The sequence below is a fragment of the Hemiscyllium ocellatum genome, chromosome 7, assembly GCF_020745735.1.
Source record: "Hemiscyllium ocellatum isolate sHemOce1 chromosome 7, sHemOce1.pat.X.cur, whole genome shotgun sequence".
Classification (NCBI taxonomy): Eukaryota; Metazoa; Chordata; class Chondrichthyes; order Orectolobiformes; family Hemiscylliidae; genus Hemiscyllium; species Hemiscyllium ocellatum.
This window is the reverse complement of record NC_083407.1, coordinates 88,253,605-88,271,033: the sequence shown is the minus strand read 5'-3', so window position 1 is coordinate 88,271,033 and position 17,429 is coordinate 88,253,605. Positions and strand designations below refer to the sequence as shown.

Below are 17,429 nucleotides of genomic sequence, written 5' to 3'. Positions count from 1 at the left end.
AAAAGTCAGCCAAATTCCTGGCATCACATGTAGTCCAGACCAGGTGAGGATAACAGTTTCTGTCCCAAAAGGACATGAGTAAACCAAATGGTTTTTTTCCAACAATAGGCAATGGATTCATGGTCATCATTAGACACTGTTGTGGACCAGATCAAAACCCCTCAAAATATATTAAGAAGATGCCTAGACCCCAACGTTTTCTTATTTTTAAAGAAAAGTGCAAGGCGTTGTGTTCTGGATTCAATTGGATTGGTCAAAACTACCAGGCTTGAAGCAAAATACATTTATACACAGACACTATCACTAAAGTACAATAAATGAAAGAAAAATTGGAACAACTGAGTTCTACTGGAAAACTTAACAGAATAATGGAGTATTCTGGAGTATAATGGAATAATGGATCAGCTGTTCCAATATAGTAACATCCCTTAAACGCACCCTTGGCAAAGGCAAACTCAGTAAAATAGATTGTCTTACATGCAATTCTGCGGTCTAGGAGGAAAGAACATTGAGCAAAAACTCAAAGAGAGAGAATGAACTCAAGCGTTTTGCTGTAGCAGGGAGAGATGGATATTAGCTTCCAAACCACAACAGCTACTGAAAGTTAAACTAAAATCCTGGTTCTGGTGGAACTGGACCCTACCCTTTCATGTTGTTTCTATTGTTCCAGCTTTTCAAAACCAAACCCAAGGACACTCAAGCTGTTTACTTTATTGGCTTGGAACAGAGCGCTCGTTACTTCTGTCTAATTCTTCACAAAAACAACAGGACAAAATATACCTCTTGAAACTGTAGCATCATTGTAACTCTTAATTCCAGATTTTCATTGAATTTGATTTCCACCAACTGCCATGGTGGGGTTTCAAACTCAGGTCCCCAGAACATTACCTAGACCTTTAGATTAACAGTCCAGCAGTTATGCCACAAGGCCCTCACCTTGCTAAACATTACAAACAGACATAATGGACCAAAAGGCTGCTTTTATGCAGTGAGCATTTTGTCACCTTATGAAATATAGCATTTTCATGTGGAACAGACATTAATAATAGGGTGTCATTGCTTCGACAATCATATGTTATATAGATTTTACCATTGAAACACCCATCTGCCCCGTGCCTGAAGGCACTCTCACATTCTCACACACGCAATAATGAGGGCAGTTAGCCTCACTTAATTTGACAGTAAATTCTGCCCCATTCTGTCTGTACTTGCCAATGGTAATGCAAGCAAGCATGAATTTAGAAGAACATTGTACATCTGAAGCAGGTCTGTTTGTGGCGGTGAGGATGGAGGTGTTAGTTTGTGTGTATGAGTCATTCAGCTCTTATATCTATCTTGTAGGTTTACACTTGAAGGATAATTACAGTTCCTCAGCGAAGTACCAGTGTTTAATCTCAAGACAGAGAAATTTATGATGCAACAAAACAAAAGGGCATGAGTCACTGTCCCTATGACAAACCTGGAAGCAATTAGATTTTTAAAAATTGATTTAATCATAATTTCATCCTGTAAAAACAAAACTACAAATCTAAAATTTGGAAAGAAAATCAGGTCTGTGCCAAAAGTATATAGAACACCTAATCGCTCTAATCAAAGACACAAATAGTATTGTCTGTAACTGCAGTGCATCGTTCCTGCTTAGCTTTCCTGACCTCCTTGCAACTGTGTACCTTCTCAACATCCTTCAGTACTTTTCCTTTATTTTCTAGCTAGGAGACAAGGTTCTTGCTGTATTCAAATCCTGTCATCCAACCGTAAAGAAACCCTCTAAACAGTACTTCTGTATCAACAGCTCCATTATCTCTGTGATGTCAGGCAGTTTGTCTAAAATCAAGGTTATGGATAAACTGCAGTGTACTCTGTTAAATATTGGAAACATTAGGCCATTTCCGAGAGCCGCCATCAGAAGCTTTGCATCATTGCCATCAATTGCATTCCACTTGATTACTGTCTCATCGTCTTGGTGTTCTATTCCTACTCTGTCTATCTCAGTAATATCATCAACCTCCCCACTCACCCCCTCCCTCTGTCATTGAAACACAGGTCCATCTCGTTCTTATCTCCAATCTTAATTATTTCTGATGATCTCCTGGTTGACCTTGCAACCTCCATCAAAGTTCTGCTCCCTATTGTTTCACCACAAGTCCTGTTCACCTTTTATTCTATTTTTGCCCGAACTAATATATTTTGACTGCCCCAAGCAAGCCTTCATCCAAATACTCACCTTTGACTTGTAATCATTTTTAATGAACGTCCCTTCCTTGTATCCGTATCATCTTCCAACCCAAAAGTCTTATTTCAGATTCCCCATTCTTTTGACTCCAAACTTTTGAGAGTCTGGCCTTCCTTTTTGCAGCTTTGGTCAGCAACAGCTTCAACTGTAGAGCTTCTGACTTTGCCTTTCAGACTGGAGGTCTGTGGCCAGTGGAGTGCCACAAGGATTGGTGCTGGGTCCATTGCCTTTCATCATTTATATAAATGATTTGAATATGAACATAGGAGGTGTGGTTAGTAAGTTTTCAGATGATACCAAAATTGGAGATGTAGGGACAGTGAAGAGATTTACCTCAGAATACAACAGGATCTTGATCAGATGGGTCAATGGGCTGAGGAGTGACAGATAGAGTTTAATTTAGGTAAATGTGAGGTGCTGCATTTTGGAAAGGCAAATCAGAGCAGGACTTATATACTTCATGGTAAGGTCCTGGGAGTGTTGGTACAGGACATTGGTTAGGCCACTTTTGGAATATTGTGTGAAATTCTGGTCTCGATCCTATCGGAAGGATATTGTGAAACTTGAAAGGGTTCAGAAAAGATCCATAAGGATGTTGCCAAGTTTGGAGGATTTAAGCTATAGAAAGAAGCTGAATAGGCTGGGGCTGTTTTCCTGGAGCATCAGAGGCTGAGGGGTGACCTTTATAGAGGTTTATAAAATCATGAGGGGCATGGATAGACCTTTTCCCTAGGTTGGGAGAGCCCAGATCCAGAAGGCATAGGTTTAAGGTGAGAGGGGAAAGATTTAAAAGGGACCTAAGGGGCAACTTCTTCACGCAGAGGATGGTGCATCTATGGAATGAGCTGCCAAAAGTCAACTGGATGGGTATATCAATGGGAAGGGTTTACAGAGATATGGGCCAAATGTTGGGACATGGGTCTTGATTTGGTTAGGATATCCAGTCAGCATGGATGAGTTGGACTGAAGGATTTGTTTCTTTGCTGTACATCTCTATGACTCTGGAAAGAGTAGGCCATACAGTCTGGAAAGACCATTTAAGATGATGACGTCTGATGGTCCATTTCAAGACCATTCTCCTCTTTCTCCTTCTGTCCCTCTTTCTTTCTTTCTCTCGCTCTCTCGCTCTCTGTCTCTCTCTCTCTCTCTCTCTCTCTCTCTCTGTTTCTCTGTCTCTCTCTGTCTCTCTCTCTCTCTCTCTGTCTCTCTCTCTCTCTCTCTCTCTCTCTCTCTCTCTCTCGTCAGTGATCTGGTCTTCACAGCAGTCGGTTCAGCATCCCCTGAGTAAAGACATTTCTTCTCGGCTCAGTCGAAAATGCCCCACCCTGTACTTGAGGCTGTGACCCCTCATTCTGGAAAGACTCACTCCATCTCCGGCCAAGAGAAACATCCCTGTTGAGCCAGAATTTTATATGTCTCAATGAGATCGCCTTGCACTTTTCTGAACTGAAGTGCACACAAGTCTACTCGACCCAATATCTCTTCACACCACAAATGTGATGTCCCAGGAGTGTAGTGTAAAGGAGTGTTCCTTCCAGCATCTATCCTATCTGCTCTTCCTGCCTGGAAAAGCTATCACTGCGAGTCTTCCTAGGCAGCCAGAACATATCCAGGTGGTATGTACCTTGAAAAAAATGCCACAAGAATAGCTCTATCCAAGTGTTATTCTCAACGTTGTGCCTTAAGTAATAAAGTCATTGCATGGTGATGCAGTGCATTGTTGTGCACCCAACTCACTAGAGTGCACCAAGGCTGTAAATTCTGGTCTCAGCTTAGCCATTGTGGAAGGTGGATTAGAAAGCAAGCTAGATGAGAAGGAAATGAGCAACAGTGTAATTCATGATCTAGCCTTGTCGGTGATTTATGGTACACTAGTTATGTTCCTCAGATAGTAATCTAGAGGCCTGCAGAAATAATCTAGAAACGCCAACCACTGATTTTGAAAATTTGAATTCACTTTTATTGTCAAATTATATTTAAAAATTAAAAAGAGTCAGTACTATTAATTAAATCTATTGGATTGTTATTTTAAAAAATCAGTTGGTTCCCTCCAGTCCTTCAGAGAAGGGACACACAATGACATGATTGATTCTGAGGTGACTTCCAAAACTCTTCACTGCATTGAAACCCAAGAACAGCGGTTGAAGTTAGCAGTTCCAGCAGGCCTTGTTAGGGTAAATATAAATGGACAATGAATGCCGGTCTGCCGTCACTCTTCACCTCCTGAACATTGCACATTTTTAAAAACACTGGCTATCTCTTGGTAATGACTTCAGCTGAAAATTCCAGAGGTTCAAAAAAAATGCTACTCCTTAAATTAGATTCTCCCTGTAGCTCAGTGAATTGCTGGACCACGAAAAGCAGGAAGGTCACAGGGTCAAATCCAACCCTGGTCGATCTCAAGTTCGCCCCTGATGGAAATTTTTGGCAGCTGGATGGTAGAATTAGGCTTAGTTTTGATGTTCCACTGATTGAACAGCCTATCCACATTCACTGTCAGGGTTCATGCATGGTCATCAAACTGAAGGGCAAAATGTGTCAGTGGAATCGCATGCAGCACACAGTTGATAGCTCCAGAGAAGAGAGGAGAGAATTGGCGATGAAAGCAGGAGGAGAAGGAAATAATTTGATACCTTTCTTAGCTTGTGCAACAGTACTAATCTTCGCTGAGCAGCTTCATGCCTCACATTTGTTTATATTTAGAAACCAGCTGCTACTGCTGGAAAAATAATTACTTAAATCAAAGGTTTGCATTCAAATCACTGCTCCATGATGTATTTTGGAACTATATATATTGCCGTCAATGACTTTTCAAATCTGTTTACTTCACTACTGAAGCAACAAAGTGACACAGTGCATGCTGCTCACTGGCCTATTTTCTGTCTTGAAAAAGGCCCTTTCATAATGAAGTTGGCACCAAACTACAATAAGGCCTGGGGGATAGTCAGGCACAGACAGTCAAATGGTAAGCAATATTTGTGTATAAATGTCAGATAAAAGCCATTTTTATGAGAAAAAAATTGAACGCCACTAACTTTCAAAAGCACTGTAATCATGGAGTCCCTCAACATCAGGTACTATTGGTTGTTACCATTGGGCAGAACTGAAGGTGTCTGTCAATTTCAATGTTATTATAAGAGCTAAACAGATACTGTGTCATCGGTAATAGGGCGGCACTCCTCCAAACCCTTCAAATCCCTTCCACTGTCTGAGGCTCTGAAGTGTGATATTTGATGTCCTGCAAGAGAAATACACTGAAAAGCTCATTATCTATGTAGCAGGCAAATACAGCCAAAACAACATTCACGAAGCTTGATTCCATCCAAGACAGAGCAGCCTGCTTAAACGCTTACTCCTAGCCACTCCAATTCTCAGCACATTGCAGCTACTGTATGTGCAGTCTACAAGATACACAGCAGCAATTCACAAGGTTACTTTCATTGTTCTTTCCTTCCATTAAGAGAAGCAAAAGCAATACTCTTGAGACTACCACTACCTCGAGATACATCCTTAATTCAGGCACCATTCTCATTTAGACATTCCATAGTGATGCTTCTTCATCTGTAAGTATGTATCCTGGAGTCTTCCTAGTTACCAGCACCTTTGGTACATGGAGTGCAATGGTTTAAGAAGGGATGCCATCAAGTTCTTATGGCTACAACTGCGACCCTGTGAACAACACCTGTGTGCTAAAGAAAAAGTTCATGTTCTACACATTGAATTCTACTTCTAAGGTAGTTCCATTGTTGCTAACTAAAAATAAATGCTGGAGATTACAGCAGGTCAGACAGCATCCATGGAGAGAGAATAAGCTGACATTTCAAGTCTATATGTCTCTTCATCAGAGCTGATAAAGAGTCATCTAGACTCAAAACGTTAGTCCACTTTCTCTCCATGGATGCTGTCTGACCCACTGTGATCTCCAGCATTTGTTTTCTGTACAGATTCTAACATCTACAGTAGTTTGCTTTTCCATTGTAGCTACTTTCTTTGCCAGTTTTGCTAAATGCAAAAGATTAACTTTTTCAAGATCAGGAATATTGCTTAAGGTGATAGCTGAATGGCTTGTCTTTGCAACTTCCAAGCAAAGCTTCAAATATGCACGAGAACCCAGTGACAACGTTGAGAATTTTTCTTGTCTTTTGTGAGACCCCACAGCAGCACAGTTGAACTTGGCAATTCATCGGAGTATGTGACTGTGCCACCACACTGTGGAACCCCACAATGTCACTGCACCACTTAGAGTGAGAGGATTTTCCACAAGTTATTCCAAAACGTACGAAGCAAAATACCTTAGCAGATTTGTCTGAATGTTTTTGGAATGGCTATACCAATTAAAATTTAATTCAAATTGTAAATAGTTTTTTTTCCCAATGATATTTGGTTTTCTTTCAATTAACACGGTTGCCCCGCTTATTCATAAATTAGATTTTCTCTGCATTTAAAAAGAAGTATTTTAGTGATTTCATTATTACCAGCAGTTGCCTTCCTTACACAATTTTTGGAAGCAGATGTTGAGCTTTACAACACATTTTTTTATGATGCATTGAAATAGAACCATTTTGGCAGTACAGTGGGTATACTGAGAAAGAGTTACAGTGCAACGACAGCAATGTGAGATCAAATCAAATTGAAACTCTGGGCATTGCAGCCCAAGCAGTTTGTGAATGACATGTGAGTCATAAGGTTAAGTTACTATCTTTAATTCCCTTCAATTTGTCTATTTCTGTAATACTGAATGCTTTTTAAATTTGATTTTGCCATTGTGTAAGTTTCTCAGATCCTAGTGGAGGTGCTTTGTCAGTACCTATTACAATCCTTTGTGATACGAGAAAGGCATAATATCAGTCTTGTAACACGCAGAAAGGACTTAATATGAGAAGAATAGGAGGTCAGTGGTAATAGTAAACAGCAGAATACTAATTCATGACACCAAAGGGCAAGTCTGAAATAGAATTCTTAAACTTACCACTGACTTTGTTGTTCTTTATTAAATACCTTAAATTTTGTTTTTGATATTTGTTTCCAACTTTATTTAGTATAATGTGATCACAAAGTAAAATGGGTACAAGTTGATTGATGAAAGGATGATAAATCTAAATGTGAAAGTTTGGAACATCACATGATACATGTTCATTTTCCCCCAGCTGCAAAGTAATAGAAAATGATCATTTTGGAATATATTTTATGGCACTTATATTCTTGGGTAGCTCCCTTGAATGTGTTACATTGATATGGCTTTGTTATAATGGTTATCTTTAATGTTTCCCTAGTTATACTTTGCAAATGTATTCATAATTTAGGAAGCAACAAAAAGGTGGCTGTGTTTGTTGTGCAGTTATTTCAGTTTATTACTTGAGTTTAAAAAGACAGAAATGTCTTTGTTCATCAAAGTCACCAGTTTATTTTCCTGAATTTTTTTTTCATTGGAGGAGAAAAATTGTGCAGTCACATTGTAAATTTTTAGGTAACATACTTTAAAAGCAGAATAAAGCAATTAGTGGTGAATCTAATAATATTTTATAATGCATTTTTTCTTTTACATGCCCGCAAAAGCAAAGATTTATTTTGTCTCTTCATTTATTACATCAGAGAAAATGATTGCATTCACCTTTTGAACTTCTCAGCTCTATTTAGATGTCAATATATCTAATGATAGTAACTAAGTGTTAAGTAGATTAGTTCTGCTTTTTAAATGTTAGGTTTATAATGTTAGGTTTTGCCTAAAAATACTAACCTTCAAAAGCATTTTGCATTATCTCTGAGACCATGTTGATGACATCTGGTTTTTAAAAAATTGCAAGAGTGAAATTAATCTTAAGTGCATGCCTATTAAGGCTTGAAAGATTTGGTCATCTGAAGAGAATTAGTGCTTGAACCCTTTTTTAAAGTCTGAGCAGCGTCAGAGGAAGTATCAGTAACAGGAAGTTGGTTAGAGTGGTTTATATTTTACAAAACTAAATTTAAATCTTAATAATGCTTAATAGTGCTCTAGTTTCAATTACACATTCCACATTGTTCATATCATAATATACAAAACACTAATACATTTGAGGGAAAGAAATTTGTTGTCCATAGCTGTTCTGACCTGCATGGAATTACAGTTTCAGAGAAATGCTGTTTTTTATAAACTAACCTTTGAAATAGCTAGCATATCATGTAGTTGTATCAGAACCATTACAAACAAACTGTATTCCACACATCTACAGCAATTCAAGAAGGCACTCGCATTTTCTCCAGGGCAATTAGGGATGGGACAGTAAATGCCAGCTTCGCAATGACCTCTTAATCCCAACAACAAATAAAACAGTGTTGTTGTAATCTGCTTTCTTTGTGAAATGACCAGAGAATCCTGATGTAACTCCTTTTCTAAATTTAGTTGCAGGTATGTAATTTTACAAATAATGAAGTCAGAATATTTTTACCAATCTAAATTTAATTATTGTTCATTGTAAAGGATATTTTATGTTATTTTTAAGAGGATATGCAAAAAATATAATGTGAAATTTTGTCACCACAATGTTTGGGCTGGGCAGGAAGCAACTCAGATTGTGTTTGCCACGGTTCAAATCAAGATCAGTGACAAACAAAATCAATCTACCTTGCTCGTTTTCGTGATCTCAGGATTAAAATCCTGTGCTTCTGGCACTGGTCTTCTCGGCCCTGTTGCCCAACTCTACACACGATAGGTGGCGCCAACAGCGTTGCATGACGGGTACAGATTGTCACCTTTGGAAAGAGAGGCTGTCTCTTAAGTGGTAGGTGGAAGATTGTCACAGTACAGATTCATGGAAAATAAACATAAACAGACGCAAAAGGATCCATGGCAACCAAGGTACTGCTGGAAGCAGGAGATGAGAGATGCCATCTTCCTACAGGAAAACCAATAGATCTGAAAATACAGTTGGAGTAGGAAGTCAGGAATTTATGGAGCTCAAACACACAAACATAGGAGGAGTAACACAAGTTGTCTGTTGGCCTTGTGTGGGTTTTAGTGCATGGTTCATCTCAAATTCACCATGACCCTGAGTGCTCTCATTGCACCAAAACCTCATCACTTGCCCATTAGCCCTACTCGCTAGTTATCAGGACTCTTTTCTAATATTCATATACTACATTGCACCCTCCCATTCCTACCATACTGCTAACTTCACACTGATCCCTCATTGTCGCCACAGACACATCTCCAGCTGTTAAGCCATGGTAAGTACATGAGCCAAAAAACAGTGCTGCACAGCTGCTGCGATTCTGCCATCTCAGTTGCAGGATGAAATGACAAATCATAGAAGGGAGGAGATTAGAACTGCCTGGGCCAAGGTCATCAACATCTCCAGAGCTCTACGGAGAAGCTGGCCCTCTGTATCATGGGGCTGATTTCAATGGCAGCCTATGGCCTCCAGTGTCAGCATTGGGTTCAAAAACATTCCCATTTTAAAATCATTTAAGATGCATAGTTTACCCTCATCCTGCTAGATGGCACAATGAACTGAAATTTGGGTTCCAGACCCTTGAAATAACATTACTACAGAGCCCAATATGCCACTGCATGCTGCTTTTATTTTTCACTTCAGGCACGTTTCCAGGACTTGTGTTGCCAAATATTGGCAAGCATTACATCAGTCCATTGGTCTGTGTGATATCAGGGCAGTGCCATTTCCACAGGTTAAGCTGCACACAGCGCACACAGCTTTGATATTCCATTTAAATGTCAAACACCAGGCAGGAAGTGCAAGAAGCAGCCCATTGGCTGCCCACCTCTGGCGTTTCTGGATATATCTAGCAATTTTTTTTCATGTTATTTAAAGTACAGTCAAATTGGAGATTTACAGTTTTGTGTTCAATCACCTTACACAAAATACCATGTTCTTCCATTCCTGAGATGATGACAGATTAATAAGGGTAAAGTCAATTTTATTGCAGAAAGAGAAAATGTTGCAAGAATTCAACAATTAGGGAGCATCTGTTTATTGATCACTTTAAAAGGCTTTACACTGATCAATAAACAGATGCTGCCTAACCTGCTGAATATCTCTGGCATTTTGCCTTTTGCAGTAAAAGTTTCCACTTGTGAAGCTATGAGTTATCATCTTATTTTAAAGTTACGTATTTTGTTCATTCATAATAATGGCTTGTGGTTTAACCTGCAAAATATTAATGGCAATTAATTTGAAATGTTATCATTAAAATATACAAGGATTTTCAGTATGAACTATATTGTCGTAACAATCAAACTGATTATGCTAAGAGTTGTGCTGATCTGTTGTTCTGTAGGTGATAATTAAATGCCAACTTTTTAAAAATGATTTGTGAAAGTAATTCTAGACTGATATATTAACCTATCATTTAAGGCAGAGATTGCTAAGCAAAAATGTTCAGGTTTCTTCTCTAGAGATCTAAGTTTTCACCTTCCTGAATGATTAGAATTAAATAAAATCAGTCAAAGTATTGAGTTAAATAAAAATTAAATGGATATCATGAAAGCTTTCTGAGTGGCAAAAATAGTTTCGTTGATTATAACAGAGATACAAAGCAGAGGTTGGGAATATTGCATTGAGAAGCTCACATCCAGACTTTTTAAAGCCTGTCCACCATCTGGAAGGCACAAGTCAGAAATGTGATAAAAAATCTCTCCCTTTGCCTGGATATGTGCAACTCCAAGAAGCCTGACACCATCCAATACAAAGCAAACCATGTGATCACAATCCATCTATATCCTTTAACTTTCACTCCCTCCACCACCATGCAATATGTGCCATTTTCCAGATGCAATGCAGCAACTCACTTAAAGCTCTTTACAAGACATTTACCAAACGCAACTTCTATCACCTAAAAGAACAAGGACAGGAAATGCATGGCCATACCACCTGCATGTCCCTCTCCAAGTCATTCACCATCCTGACTTGGAACTGTATCATGTTCCTGTATTACTGCTGCATCAAAAAATCCAGAAGTTTTTCTCCAGCATTGTAGATCTACTTACATCGTGTGATTGCTGCAGTTAGAGGAGGAAAATTAGTAATGGCATTAAATGGTAGTCCTTACACTAACGTTTACATTCTGTAAAAAGTGTTTTTCAAAATCCAATCTATGATACCTTCTAATATATATGTGGAGTCAGTATCTAAACTGGCCTGAGAAAAATGACACTATTTCTTTATTGTCATTCTCTTATTTTTCTGCCACTTGTTGTTCTTGCACCCCTTTTGGGCCAGATTGCATTCATTCAGTTTCTGTTAGGAAAGCAACTAAATGTGGGGCATTGCTGAAGGAAAGGAGACGAAAACAGTGCACAGCATTTCAAGATGATTTCACGCACCTTGACAACCTGTGTTGAAGTCATTGAGCTTTTTCCAACTCTGGATCCACATCCTTGAAGCTGCAGTGCTGCTTCAACTGCACTGACTGACCACTGCCAGTACCTTGTGAATTTACTTGGAGGGATCCCCTGGCCTCTGTGAATAGAGGGCATCTCTTCTCCTGCCCACCTTTGTACCATTATTTGGTGTTTTGCTACTTAAGTCATCTTACTGCAGCTGCTTCAGCCAGAATGTGCCTCCTATTTATGTGATGTAGGCTGCCTTTAGATGGTATTGGCCTCACTGAAGAGACAAGTCGCTCCTCGGCAGTGCATTAGACTGCCAGCAGTGTAGTTGAGTAGGCCGCCCAAAGATTTTAAAAATGAAAGTAATGGTAAGGAATCTACTTTTGGGGTAAAACTAAAAATAATCTGCAGGTATTATATATTTATATAATGAGGAGTTATTCGATGAATTCGTGCAAGTGGAGCAGAATCCTTTTGAACAATATTAGTGGATGATGGGAGAAACCTCACTCTTTTATTGGCTTTGTTTTCATTGCACCCCAATGCTCAGGGAATACAGTAAATTGAAAATTGCTAGTGTCCCTTAATCCATAGTCCCAAAGGGACTTGCCGATATTTGCAAACCACAATCATTGAGTCATTTAAAGTTTTAAGCTAATGGACCAGTCCCAAGAATATTTTATAGCAGATCCAAGGAGATTTAATTGAAATTAAACTTTCTTGTGCGAGATCATTTTTAATGGATCCAATTGATGTTTCAAAGTATAAGAGCAGTGAATGATTATGTACGTTTGGGGAAGTCAAATAGCAAATGAGTTTTAAGTGACACTGATCAGATGAAATACAGACTGTTTCTTGTGCAATTATATAAAAAAGCTACATATGAAGTCAAAAGAAAAAAATGGTAGGAATTGCATGAAGAATCTTTTAGTGGTGAATCTATTTATAAATTGGTAAAACCATAATGTGAACTATACTGACGTGATGTGCATCATAGAAAAGAAAGCTGTAGAGTAACAGTTGCTATCATCCACTTGAAATATGAAGAAAGTATTTTTTGCTTGATTTAATTCAAATAGAATCAGTAATGTAGAATTAAGAGTCATATTTCAAAATGGTCCATGAGATTAAAATTACATTTTCATGTCTTTGTACAGTTTTCTTTTGCAAAAGTCCTAGAAATATTGTCCCTTCCGATTTCATGAAATGTCTGTTGAGATACAAGCTATCACAGGTGAATTGGAGCAACTCCCTTTCCGTGTTTCCCATCCCTATCTTCAAAATCCTCATGGGCGTCCATTTGGAACCCAACGTGAGTCTACATTTCTATCCTGGTTCTGGAACTTAGAATCTATGGACTGCCTAGAATCCCACCAGTGATTGTGGTGATGCTGTTGAGGCGATAGTACTGCTGGATAATCATACAAGTAGCACACCAAGGTAGCAGATCCTCCCAAGTGAGGAGTGGAAATTTGACCTCCAGCCAAAAAATAGTTCTCAGAACAGCTTACAAAAGCTTGGTTTATATGACCTTTTGCCGTGAAGGCTGCAGGGACAATAGAATTAAAACAATAAAAGAATTGAATTGGGCACATACAGATGCTTAGAAATCACAAGCAAGGTGACATGAACTTAAAATAGACCTTAGCATTTCAAAGTTAGACTAGGAAGCATTATTTTGTCCACCAGATAAGTAAAATCTGCAAGGTTGCTGTTGCTGAGTCAATTTTTTTTAGGACTGGGCTTAGTAAAACCAGTAAGGGATATAGAGTAACAGAGATGTACAGCACGGAAACAGACCCTTCTGTCCAATTCTTCCATGCTGATCAGATATCCTAAATTAATCTAGTCCCATTTACCAGCACTTGGCCCATCTCCCTCTGAAAACCCTTCCTATTCATTTACTCATCCAGATGCCTTTTAAATGTTGTGATTGTACCGGCCTTCATCACTTCCTCATTGAATACATACACCACCTTCTGTGTGAAAAAGTTGCCCCTTAGGGTCCTTTTGAATCTTTCCCCTTTCAACTTAACCTATACCCTCTAGTTTTGGACTCCTCCCTCTAAGAAATACCTTGTCTATTTATCCTGTCCATTTTCCTCATGATTTTATAAACCTCTGTAAGATCACATCTTAGCCTCTGACGCTCCAAGGAAAACAGCCCCAGCCTATTCAGGTTCTCCCTATAGCTCAAACCCTCCAACCCTGGCAACATCCTTGTAAATCATTTTTAAACCCTTTAAATTTTCACAACATCCTTCCAATAGGAGAGAGATCAGAATTGCACGCAATATTCCAAAAGTGGCCGAACCAATGTTCTGTACAGTCACAACATGACCTCTCAACTCCTCTACTCAATGCTCTGACCAATAAAGGAAAGCATACCAAAGGCGGCCTTCTCTATTCTATCTACCTGTGACTCAAATTTCAAGGAACTATGAACTGTGCTCCAAGATCACTTTGTTCAGCAACACTCCCTACGGCCTTACCATTAAGTGTATAAGTCCTGCTCTGAATTACCTTTCCAAAATGCAGCACTTCATATTTATCGAAATTGAACTTCATCCGCCACTCCTTGGCCCATCGGGCCATCTGATCACGATCCCATTGTACTCGGAGGTGACCTTCTTTGCTGTCCACTACACCTCCAATTTTGGTGTCATCTGCAAGCTTACTAACTATACCTCCTGTTTGTATAACAAATACATTGACGAATGGGAATAAAGATTCCACCCTCAAACCCTCATAAATATTGCAATCGAATTGCAGATCAGGTTGAATTATTACTTCTCCCTGTTCCACTGTACGTTTCTGCCGTGTTCTTAAATTTCCAGAGAAGTAAGTGCTCCTCAGTGTGGTGGTGTGTTACAATCCACTCAGCGAGTGAGAGTTTCTGTGGCAACATGCACCTTTATGTGTAAGTTGTTTTCTAGAGCAATGGACAGTAACTCATAGAAGCTCTAGCTTTCTTTATTGGTGTATTGTGATAAATGAAAATGAATTATTTCCTTTGATTGCTGAATGCCACAATTTCAATTGACACATGTGTAATTCAACTATAGAGTATAATGGAAGGTAAAACGTTGAAGAGGTGCAGAAGTATCTTGAGGGAGAAAAAGATTGCAAAACTCAATCTCCAAAGCAGCAGTAAATATTGTAGAATACAAAAAGAATAATAAAATATGACTTGCTTTGTCACCATAGTTTAGTGATGTTAATGTTATCCCCAGGATGGCTTCAGCCGATCGAGCCATTATAGCTAGTTGTCATATTAGAAAAAATGTTGTATGGTCGTGGAGAGGGTTCAAAAAGATGTGCAGAAATTCAAGGTTATACCAATTCAGACCAAGTTATTTTCTTTCCTTTCAAAAACAGATGGCTGAATGGTGCCTTTCTTTACTTAAGATTATTTTGCTGTTGACTATAACACAGCAGAAGTGCATCAGTATAAAATCAATGTTACCAAGAAATCGAATAGATAGTTCACAAGTAATGTCTTTGCTTAAAAAGTGATGGAAATGTGCAATTCACAACCAAAAGGAGAGATTAGGTAGATGGGAAAGATAACTTTAAGAGGAGGCGAGATAAACATTTGAATGAGATGAGAAAGCTAAGTTTTGCAGATTGTTAGACAAGAAAGGATGGGCAGAGTTCAAGTGGAACATGTGCTGTTATGGACTGGCTAGGCAAAATGGTTATTTTTGTATTTAATCCTCGTATAATTCTATCTATGTAATAAAACACTTCCTCTGACTTACTGTGAACAATGTCATTACAAAGCTATTTTAAATCGGTGAAATGCATGACTAAACCCAAAGATATATGAAATATAATGCAGCACAGTTTACTTATATGGTAGTAAAAATATATACTGATTGATTGTCCACTTGTTTTGGCATCCTGAATAACACATTTTTGAAATCTGTTTGTATAGGATGCATCAATTGCTCACAGATTTCACGTAATGAGAGAAAAGCATCCAGAAAAATTCAACAGCAGGTAAGAGATGTCTTCCCCTCTACTTGTGTTTCGTGGTATTTCCATCCCAGCAATTATTGATTTGAATACCCTGGTTTCAAGTGCATATAATTCATTGTTTAGAAAACAGTTAATGAATTCATATTTCTTAGTGCTTTATGTTGTATAATTTGCTCTATTAAAGGTAAACTCCCTTGCTGACAGCAAACACATCCATCATTTTTTTTTGCTGGATTTGATTAGCAGACATATTGCTATGAATTCCACTGACATCAATTTATTTAGTTTTCTGTGTTGCTACCTTGATGTTAAGGACAGTTATTCCTTATTGAATTGTGCCAAGGCTATAAATGGGTACCATGTGGTTCTGGTGGTACCTAAACTGAATATCAGTGAACAGGCTATTCCTGAGTACACCAATCCTTGTAATATACGCAGGCAGCAGGAAACTCAATAATGTAGTGATGTGTGAGGAAAGTAGCAACACACTGTTGAAATGAACAGACATCCAGCAGATGTAATTTTTGAAATGATTCACTGTGATAGGAAGAATAGGAGAGGTGATACGAAATAGATAGTATAATCCCAAAGGGGATGCAGGAGCAGAGTCATAGAGACATAGAGATGTACAGCTCGGAAACAGACCCTTCACTCCAACTCGTCCAACCCAATCTAGTCCCAACTGCCAGCACCTGGACCAAATCCCTACAAACCCTTCCTATTCATATACACATCCAGATGTCTTTTAAATGTCGCAATTGTACTAGCCTCCACCACTTCCTCCGGCAGCTCATTGCATACACGTACCACCCTCTTTGTGAAAAAGTTGCCCCTGAGGTCTCTTTTATATCTTTCTCCTCTCACCCTAAACCTATGCCCTCCAGTTCTGGACTCCGCCCCCCCTCCCCCTCCCCAAGGAAAAGACTTTGTTTATTTATCCTATCCATGCCCCTCAGTATTTTATAAACCTTTATAAAATCACCCCTCAGCCTCCAATGCTCCAGGGAAAATGGCCCAAGCCTACTTAACCTCACCCTACAGCCCAAATCCTCCAACACTGGCAACATCCTTGCAAATCTTTTCTGAACCCTTTCAAGTTTCACAACATCTTTCCTATAAGAAGGAGACCAGAATTGCATGCAATATTCCAACAATGGCCTAACCAATGTCCAGTACAGCCGCAACATGACCTCCCAACTCCTGTACTCAATACTCTGACCAAGAGGGAAAAGCATACCAAATGTCTTCACTATCTTATCTACCTGTGACTCCACTTCTCAGCCCAATGGCCCATCTGATCAAGATTCCATTATAATCTGAGGTAACCTTCTTCACTGTCCACTACACTTCCAATTTCGCACCCATCCAAATCATTTATATAAATGATGAAAATAGTGGACTCAACACTGATCCTTGTGGCACTCCACTGGTCACAGGCTTCCAGTCTGAAAAACAACCCTCCACCACCACTCTCTGCCTTCTATCTTTGAGCCAGTTCTGTATCCAAATGGCGAGTTCTCCCTGTATTCCATGAGATCTAACCTTGCTCGCTAATCTCCCATGGGGGACCTTGTTAAATGACTTGCTGAAGTCCGTATAGATCACATCTACCACTCTGCCCTCATCAATCCTCTTTGTCACTTCTTCAAAAAAACTCAAACAAGTTTGTGAGACATGATTTCCCACCTATAAAGGCATGTTGACTATTCCTAATCAGTCCTTGCCATTCCAAGTACATGTACATCCTGTCCCTCAGGGTTCCCTCCAACAACTTGTCCACCACTGCTGTCAGGCTCACTAGTCTATAATTCCTTATAGACTAGTCCTTACCACCTTTGTCCTTACCACCTTTCTTAAACAGTGGCACCACATTAGCCAACCTCCGGCACCTCA

The 17,429-nt window shown here is 39.1% G+C and overlaps 1 protein-coding gene across 2 annotated transcripts in view; it reads left to right on the top strand.

The window, feature by feature from the left end:
* LOC132817538 (diacylglycerol kinase beta) overlaps positions 1 to 17,429 on the top strand; it is a 519,975-nt gene that overhangs the window by 350,768 nt on the left and 151,778 nt on the right. For both annotated transcript variants that reach the window (XM_060828035.1, XM_060828034.1), the window contains one exon: positions 15,493 to 15,557. In XM_060828035.1, the coding sequence (XP_060684018.1) occupies positions 15,493 to 15,557 (65 nt within the window). The remainder of the gene's footprint in view (positions 1 to 15,492; positions 15,558 to 17,429) is intronic.